The 9,687-nt window shown below is 39.4% G+C and overlaps 1 protein-coding gene across 1 annotated transcript; it reads left to right on the top strand.

Moving 5' to 3' along the window:
• The first annotated feature begins 5,876 nt into the window (after nucleotides 1-5,876).
• GDF9 (growth differentiation factor 9) lies at nucleotides 5,877-8,609 on the top strand. Its single transcript, XM_044454561.1, has 2 exons — nucleotides 5,877-6,024; nucleotides 7,687-8,609. Exons 1-2 carry the CDS (start codon nucleotides 5,892-5,894, stop codon nucleotides 8,607-8,609), a joined length of 1,056 nt encoding a protein of 351 aa, XP_044310496.1. The 5' UTR covers nucleotides 5,877-5,891.
• Nucleotides 8,610-9,687: the final 1,078 nt, after the last annotated feature.

Here is a 9,687-nt window from a genome sequence, read left to right as displayed (position 1 = left end):
TATCTTCTTTGCATCCCAAGTGGTACTGATGGAAGGACCTGCAGTGATATTTTCCTTAAAATAGTTTTGTATGGCCTTTGGTATTCTATTTGTGGTGGCCAGTTTCGTTCTGAGTTTGCCTAGGTTGGTGTACATGGCTGGGACCAGAATATGATCCAGGTGTTCATACAGAGGTCTACAGAGGCACAAACTGTTCTTGACCCAACCGTGACATTTGTCACTGCTGACAATAGTATGCTGGATGGTAGGAAGCAGATAGTTCTGGAGTGAATTTGGTCCTTGGTACATAATATCTGTATTGTTGCTCTGTTTGAGTTTGTGCTTCATAAACATCAGGTCATTTTCCCTGAATAGATTTGCTAAAGATGCTTTTTTGTTTTGGCTATGCTTTGTTTGTTTCCCTTTTCAGATTGCTGATTTTGTTGCCAGTTTATGGCTACTCTATTGTTATTTCCCTTTCTTTGGTGCTTAATTTTGATCACGTTTCTGACAAGAAGGTAATTTGCTGTTTATCAGGAAAACAAATTAATGCAAATTGTAAACTGTTTTTTTGCAGTTGCAAGTATTTTTCTCTGAGATTTGCTTGTTACCAAAAAAATTTCTCATCAGGGTCTTGGCATTTTTTATTTACATAGAAAGAAGCTGGTCTAAAATATTGCAACTCTCATCAGTTTTGACAAACCTTATGTGAACATGTTCTGAGATAAGTTTTAAAACACCTACACCCCTCTGCAGAGCCTCTGCTCATGTGCAGAGCTGAAGCAGCATGAGTAATGTGGACATGCACATGATGTTCCTGCAGATCCAGTTGCAGATTTAGACCTTAGAGCATCAGATGTGAAGGCCTGAAAAGGGCCCTTGTCAGCTGAGAATTTTTGTGCTTAGCCTTTTTCGGATCGCAAGCACAATCTTATCAGGATTTCTTATTAAGGAAACTCTATAAACTTCTTCCAATCAATGCACTTACAAAGCTTCTTTCAAACCTTCATGTACAATGCACAAAGTTCTAATGGATAGCTTAGTGTTCAGAAACACTGGAGGAACATTGTTCTTCCCCACCACTGTTTAGCCTTATGCACATGCAGACCAACACCTACATAATTCTGGTTATTTAACTGTACTGGTGTAACCACAGCCTATGAAATTATGATGTCTGAGACCTGTGTTACTATGTCCCTTTGGTTTCATTTCGGAACTGTATTCTCCATTATGGGATTTAGCTATGCCTCTGGCTTAACCCAGATTTTTTCCTTCCTCTACAAGGTTGGTGGAAGCAAGAGTTCCTTGCTCTGTCCTCCCCTTGGCAGCCATTACAGTCCGCAAATGAATGGTGTAGGCTGTGTTGTGAAGAGATGGGGGATTTCTGAGAATTGGCAGAGGCATTCTCCACCAGAGAAATACTAAAATTAACAGAAGGTATCTAAGGAAAAGAACAGAAGTCTGCTGTGGAGTCAAAGAAGGGGCCCACATATGAATAGAAGCAGAGAATCTAGTGTGAGCAGACTAGCAGTCCTTATCACGTGCTCACCAAGGCAGAGACAGGCCAAAGAGTAGAGCATGAAAGACGAATGCTTGGACACTAAAGGAAAACCACAAAGCTGCTTTGCTTGATCCTGTAAGCATTTCTTGGAATGCATGGAGATTAAGGGCAAACTTATGGGCAGCTACCTCACACCAAGTCAATCCATCACTCCTCCTAGACAATTCTAACAGGTAGCAACTAGTCCTGTTCTCTCCTATCTTGGGCAACCTATAACCCGAAGCCTAATTTCAAGTCCCTTGGCCAGTAAGCAGTAATGTCTCTCCTCCAGTAGCCTGCTTGGCAGGGAATAAACGAAAACAGAGAAGAGCCATACCAGTTCAGGCCAAGTGCATAGCTGTCTCCATTTCTTCTGGAGGGAGGATCTGTCTATCTGTCCATCCTCCAAGCTAGTAGCCACTGACAGCCTTACCCTCCATGACTAGCTAAACCTCTTTTAAAGCCTCCCACATTGGTGGCATCATTACCTCCTGTAGTAGAGAGTTCCATATTTTAACTATGTGGTGTGTACAGAAGTATTTCCTTTCATCTGTCTTGAATTTTCTACCACCCCATGTTCTAGTATTAAGGTATAGGTTACACACCTTCCATAGCCTGCATCTCACCTTTTCTTTAAGCCCAAAACCTGCACACCGTGTACCTTTCCTCATATGGTATATCTCTAGCTCCATGATAATTTTGGTTGCCCTTTCCTAGTTCTTCAGTACCTTTTTTTGAGGGGAGGTTATCAGAACTCATAAAGAGACATAAAGTATTTCAACTTTGGTTGCACTGTTGCATCATAGCGAAGGTGTTATGATACTGGCAGTTTTATACTCAATTCCTTCCCCACTGGTTCTCACTGCAGATTTTGCCGTTTTCACAGTAGCCACACCCTAGGCTGGCATTTTCATTCATTTGTGCAGCAGAATACCAAGGTCAGGTTCCTTGTTCAATCACTGCCAGCTCAGATCCTATCTGCATATGTGAATGTGGATCTTTCTCTCTCTCTCTCTCTCTCTCTCTCTCTCTCTCTCTCTCTCTCTCTCTCCTTTTGCTGCAACGTGGATCACTTGCTTGCATTCAAAGTGCATTTGCCATTTTTATACTCATTCCTACAGTCTGGAAATATCTTTTGGGAGTGCTTTACAAACCCTTCAAGTTTTTACTACCCAAGTAATTTTATACAATTAATAAACTTGGCCGCTTCACTGCTAACTTCATATCATTCATGAACAAGTTAAAAAGGACCAGTCAGATGCTCCACTGAAAGAATTACCTATTCTTTCGTGCTGTTTCATATTCTTTAACTAGTTACTAATCCATGAGAGTCTTCTCCTGTTATCCCCTGACTACAGTTTGTTTGGGAGTGTTTGGTGAGTTTGTCAAAAGTTATTTGAATTCAAGTCTGCATAACTTACTGGATTGGCCCTATCCATATGTTTGACATTCTTAGCCCTAAACAATAAGTGCATATGACTTACCTTTGCCGAAGTTATGCTGATTCTTCTTTAGCAAGACTTGTTCTACATACTTACTAATTTTATCTTGAACAGTTTCCACAAGTTTATCTGGAAAAGACATTAAGGGTTCAATTTTCTATGTGCTTAAACTGAACTCTTATGCCCACCAACTAACTGACTTGTAATTCCCTGAATCATGCCTGGATCTCTTTTTTAAAAGACTGGTGCTATTTTTTACCAGAGTACTAAACAGTAACACTGGTGTTATTTCCAGGCCTCTACAACAGAGGACAGTCTTAGGAACATGCTGTATATATTTGTGGTATTGAGCCTTTCAGATCAATACTATCTAGATCCAGTTATTTGTTTTCAGGAGTCTAGAAAACTAAGAAGTCTAGAAAAATGAGTTCTAGAAAACTATTTTTCTATTAAGGAGTCTAGAAAAATAAGTTCTAGAAAACTATTATTTCTTGTTGCCATTATTTGCCTCTATCCTTCAGATCCATTCTAGAAAACATCAGATGGTCCCTTCATCTTCTGAACAGAGATTGGGGGAAGTTTCACTTTCGGCTCTGCTCCTTTCCTATCTGCCACCATCCAGCCCCCACAAATTATGTGGGCCTCAACAGCAAGGCTCCTAGCTTTCTTTGAATCTGCAAGGCACTTCGTAGCATATTCTCCTCAGTGCCCTCTGCCCTGGACTGAATGGAACCCACACTCACCACTTTGGGACATTCTAGGATACTGGCTAGGAAAAAACATGAAGTCCAATGAAGTCCTAAGCTCTATGCACAGGAACAAGTCATTTTGGATTTGAGTTTTCTGTTCTCTGGAAGAGTAACTTTCATAGATAATAAAGCACAGCATATTAGCACTTGAACACTCTAACCAGACTCATATTTTGCCCAAGAATCTTGCAGTACTGCAGCAATCAGATTTGAGACGGTGATCCTATTAACATTTAAATGGAAGAGGGCCCCAGTGAGGGCACTATAGGTTGCACTACAGTCTATTATTTAACATATATACTGCATTTCTATCTTTATACCAAAAGCAACAGGATAAAAATCACTTCAGCTAGAGAACTAAACGGTTCAGAGCCAAGAAAACAGAACTATAAGAGCTAAAAGACAATCCAGTGCACACGTGCCCATGCATCAGCTTCACAGAACACACTGGAACTGCATCATTCCAGGACGTAAGGAATCAAATTTGTAGACAGAAGCAGAACACTAAACCTCAGAAGCTAATACCTACAGCCCTCTTTGCCAAGGATAGTGCTATGCTGCGATCAACTGTATACAATCACAAATTAGAATCATGGCCTTTGTGTAGCATTTAGGCTCACAGCTGAGCTCCAAAGCAATATGTTGTCGCTCTTTGTGTTTACAAGGACTTTTGTGCTTCTTTTCTAATATAGATTTGCAGACCACCAAGAGAGTCCCAAAAACCCTGGTAGAACCCATGAGTAGAAAAAGGTCACCACTTGAAAGTATAGTGTACGTGACCTGGACTGGCAACCTCTCTGAAACCCATCCATGCATAATCCAAAATCAGGGCTGGGGATTACAGCATTGTAGGCTTTCAAGTTAGATTTGTAAATTATTCCCATTAAAAAGCTCTGCTGGAAAAGTTGATTTCAGATCTATTCCTAACCAGTACTAAGCTTAATGAACTACAGAATGGCTCTTTGTACACAGCTGAGACATTTCTTCCACTTCATTCTTTGCTTCTTTTTTCCAATTGTTACCGGAAGCCATGTGCATTACTTAAAACACATCTCTTATCTTTAGAACCAGACTTAGTCATACTTAGAGTAGACCCATTGAATACAGTGGAACTTAAGTTATGACTAATTTCAGTCCCATTATTTCAATGGTTCTACTTTAAGTTTGATCCAACCCAGCAAGGCTTTTTCATTCCATCCCAAGCAAATTATAATTAATCAGATCTTCCTGGCATGTGCTATGCTTAAAACAATCATTAGATTTTTAAAGCTACATTAAAGGTGTGATTTGTACTGAATCATTATTACAGGATTTTCCATTATTTAGCATAACTGCTAAACCTGTAGCAATTAGAGCTAGAAAGGCCAGGTGCTTAAAATAAAACCTTAGCCTAAAATAAAATAAAATAAATAAAATAAAATAGTCCTGTGAAAGAATGAAAAGCTCTTGACCAAACAGATTGGTGTACTGCAGTACTAAAGTTAAGCACAAGTTAAGCACAAGTTTCCAGGATCAGTCTTGTCTTAATTAATCTCAGTGCAAGGCTAAACAGTTCCACTCACAAGTTAGCTCACTGTATTTGATGGGCTTACTCTCAGGAAGGTATGTAATGGATTAGAGTGTAAGCCTTACTACATTTTCCAAGTTAGCTTAGTTAAACTGTGGTAGCAGAGTAAACCTGGCTTAGGAAACACTTTCACAAGAGGGTGGAGCCTGAAGTTGATTATCAAGTGGACTGCATTATCAGGTGTACATCTTTCTTTTGATGACCAATTAGAGGGAAACAGCAGTCTTAATGGAACTTGGAATTTATTTAAAAGACTGGAACTGACCCTCTTCTCTCTCTCAAATATAATCTGTCATAGGGAGGTGGTTTCTTTGCATTGACTAATCCCCATTGTGAAGATGTTTTGGGGAATATTTATCTGTTTCTTTTCTACTAGGCTACTCTATTCTGGTGTTCTGGGTACTTCGCGTTCCAGGGATGAAAGAGGCTCTTGGCAATTACCACTGTCGGAGGTGGAGGCCTCTCAGTCACCTCCAACTTTGTTGGCTCATCAGGATGCAGAAAATGGCTATGGCCTACAGCTTTCCCTTTTCAAGGAACTGCCGAGCCACAGTCACCAGAAGCTGAGGGATCGCATTTCAAGGCCACAACCAGATTCTACAGCTCTGAGATACATGAAGAGGCTCTATAGAATGTTTGCCACCAAGGGAGGGATTCCGAAGCCCAGCAAAAGTCATCTCTATAACACAGTCCGTCTTGTCACTCCACATGCTGAATGTGAACATCTCTCCAAGAACCAAGAAAGAGGTATGTAAGATCTTGGGTTTGGATGAACTTCTCCTTCACCCCTTTCTAAGCATAAAACTGAGTAATTCTCATGGATGTCATAAATCAACGGAATTGCTGTGCTTGTCTTTTATATTGCTCCTACCAGAGTTTTTAAAAAATGTAGTATATGTAACCTTAACAGCAGGAGTGGGCAACTTACAGCTCTCCAAGTTTTGAACTCCCATCACTCCTTGCTGATAGCTTGGACTGATAGGAATGATATATCAATACATCTGGAAGGCCACAAATTGCCCAGCCCTGCTTCAGAGATAATGAAGCTTTCTGGTCAAGCTCGTAACAGTATTCACTAGCACTTCATCTAGCTTAAAGCTTTTTTTCCTGTAGCTTGGATATGGGGCATTATTGTTTTGAGGGAAAGAAAATCAGAGCAGTTGTGTGTCCTTCTGAGATCTGTGTTTTGGAGTGGAATGGCTGAGTCTTTGCTCTTCATTAAGGGCTATAGATAAATATCTACAGAAAAATAATTCTGCACAGTGGGTGGACTGTTCCTCTAGCAGCTCATTTTATTTGAGTCAAGCAATATGTTTGTGAAAAATACAAAGTCATGATATGTTCACCCTTCCCTGTTCTTGAACTACAAAGGGGGAAATGTTTTGTGTCTGGATTTATTTTTAATACATCAAAACAAGGGTGAAGTCATTTCACAAATCACTTTTTACTTGAATTATGCTGATTTTATGATGTCTTTTGTCCCTCAGTTCTTTATTTCCCCAGTGTTATCCCATTTCTCTGTCTTCCCCGACTCCTGGGACTCTAGGGAAATAGATGAGGTGGTGCTACTGTTGCATAGCATTGGGTAGATTGAGGAGGCCTTCAGTCATGATGCTTACTAGCTGACCTTGGATGAGTTAGGGATAGGCTGGGATATAACAGGATAATCTTCCTACCTGTGTATAATATCAGTACAACAGAAGAAAGGATAGGACTTCAGTGTAATGATCCATGTTAGAAAGTTGTAAACATATGGCTCTAGAATACTGACAGGCAAGATAAACCTATTGAAATGTAGCACTATTTAGAATTACTGGCTTTACCATTGGCATAGGAGGAGAATGGAAAGCTCTGGCAGTTTTTCTCTAAACCTTTAATTCCAATGCATTGAAATATTAATGTAGGATCAATGGCTACAGGTTTGGTATAATATTTCTATTTCTATTGTCAATATGACATTATTGTTTTTGCTAATGTTTTTCCTGAGTGCTTGAAAGAGTTGGTTGAAAAATGTGCTAAGGGTTCCAGGTTTAGTATGGTAAGTGAAAGCCTGGTTATAGGACTGGGTTCACACTAGTTATGACTTCAATTGTAAACACATTGCTTTAGCTCTTGCTTCATAAATTTTCTCTCATATATAAAAGCAATTTATTAATGGTCTAGTTGGAACCTGGAATGTATGTTTTGGGGGTCTGCAAAACATCTCAAATTTCTCTAGGGATTTATTACTATTCCATTTCTATACTGACCAGCTGAAGATTTCTGAGCAGTTAAATTAAACAGTAGTTGATTACTAACAAAACAGTTTGTTTTTAAATTATCTGTCAAATCTGCAGGTCTAAAAATTGTCCCTTAGTAACAGACTGCAAGGAAATTGCTTTAATCACTACAAATGTTTTTCTTTTGCAGGAGACCTTCATTCAGTGGACTTGCTCTTCAACTTGGACTATGTTACCACCTTAGAGCACTTATTCAAGTCAGTCTTACTTTACTCATTTGACAGGCCGGTTTCTAAATCTTTAGCTATTACATGCACATGCAATCTACTTATAAGGGAGCATGTTGCCTCTAGCCAAGTGTGTCCCAATATCTCACATGCAGTGACTTTTAACCTCCATGTTGAACTTGGACGCAAGTGGGTTGAGATTGATGTGACCACTTTCCTTCAGCCTCTGATAGCCTCTGGCAAGAAAAGCATTCATATAGCTGTAAATTTCACTTGCCTGAAAAATGATGAGACTCCCAGCTATAATATGGCACGGTTATCTCCTTCACTTCTCCTGTTCCTCAATGACACGAGTCAGCAAGCTCACCATCAGTGGAATTTTCTCAAGCACAAGAGAATGAAGCCAGCACTGTTCAAGCAGAAAAAGAGTTTGAATGAAGAAGCAAGAAAAAATCTCAAACAGGGCAAAAGAGCACCTCGTCACAGAAGAGAGGCAGGTGGGAAAGTAGAAAACACGCCATCTCCAATATATGATTTAAGCCAGTACTACAGACAGTACCTCTTTCCCCAAAATGAATGTGAGCTTCACAACTTTTGGCTGAGATTCAGCCAGCTGAAGTGGAACAGGTGGATCATTGCACCGCGCAAATACAATCCCCGCTATTGCAAGGGTGAGTGTCCAAGGGTAGTTCGGCATCGCTATGGGTCACCTGTCCACACAGTGGTACAGAACATCATATATGAAAAGCTGGATTCTTCAGTCCCGCGGCCTTCCTGCATTCCTGCTGAGTACAGACCTCTGAGTGTCTTGAAGATGGAACCTGATAGATCAATTGTGTATAAAGAGTATGACAATATGATAGCCACCAAATGCACTTGTCGGTAAAATCTTGATTTGTTAATGGTTGTGTTTCAGTATTGTTCCTGAATGTTATAAAATGTTGCCTGCTATCAGTTGAAAAAATAGGATTTAGCATAGAATACTGTAGCAGCTATTTCTAAAATAGCATTTGTTTTTGTTAGCCCCTTTTGATTATAAAATATCATGTGTGAAATTGGGCACGAGAAGGTTTTGTTCCATTAAAAATGGAAAAAATCAATTGTACAATGTTTTGGGTGGGGGGAGCACTGTTTCTCTAGAAAATAAGGGGAATACTTGTCCTTTCACACCATTTTTGTGTGGTTAGTTCCTCCTACATTAAAACTTTTTATGACTAATTTTATGACAAGTGTCTAGGCAGAGAAGGTTTTACTATTGCTAACTTCTCAATCACTTAATTTATATAGTTAATTTTAGTGATTGAAGCTGGTTGTCTGAGACAACTCCTGTTCTTTATTATGATGACTACCAGATGTAAGCTTATTTTAAAGCAATGGGTAACCTTTATGTCTTAACTCTGAAGGCTCTCATGTTATAAAAGCATGTAATATATAAACATCCTGGTTCTAGTCTAGGAAGTGACTTGAGTGACTTTACACATGTTAAAATCCCTTTTGTGCAGGCACTTCTGGATAGTGGTAACTTGTATAAGTGAAACATGCAGATTACCATGTATACGTTTATCATATACTGCAGAAAATGTTATATGAAAAATGCAGAATTACAAATCATACAAGTTTCACCCTAGGTTCCATGCGGAAGTGCCTTCATGCAGCTTTTTAAATGTGGGATGTGACTCTAGATTCCAAAGAAAATTCCTGTTGCATGAGTCTATATCGGATTGGATGGATGAGCTCTGTTAAACTGGTATTCAGCAATGTTTAAATGCTTGCTGCCTTCTCTTCTGGTTGGCTTATGAATGGGAAACATCATTCACCTAATAGGAAATAAAATACAAAGTTACATTCTGGTGAAATAATTAAGCATATTTGTAAAAAGGTAGGTGTGTTCTATAGTGACAAGCTAGCTTAAAGCATTTTAATGTCTGTCTTTTGTTGCTGGATTGAAATGCCATCCAAGTGTA

The sequence above is a fragment of the Varanus komodoensis genome, unplaced genomic scaffold (genome assembly GCF_004798865.1).
Source record: "Varanus komodoensis strain SLA01 unplaced genomic scaffold, ASM479886v1 scaffold7_3, whole genome shotgun sequence".
NCBI classification, from domain to species: Eukaryota; Metazoa; Chordata; class Lepidosauria; order Squamata; family Varanidae; genus Varanus; species Varanus komodoensis.
The sequence above is the reverse complement of the archived record's forward strand: the minus strand, read 5'-3'. Positions and strand labels throughout refer to the sequence as shown.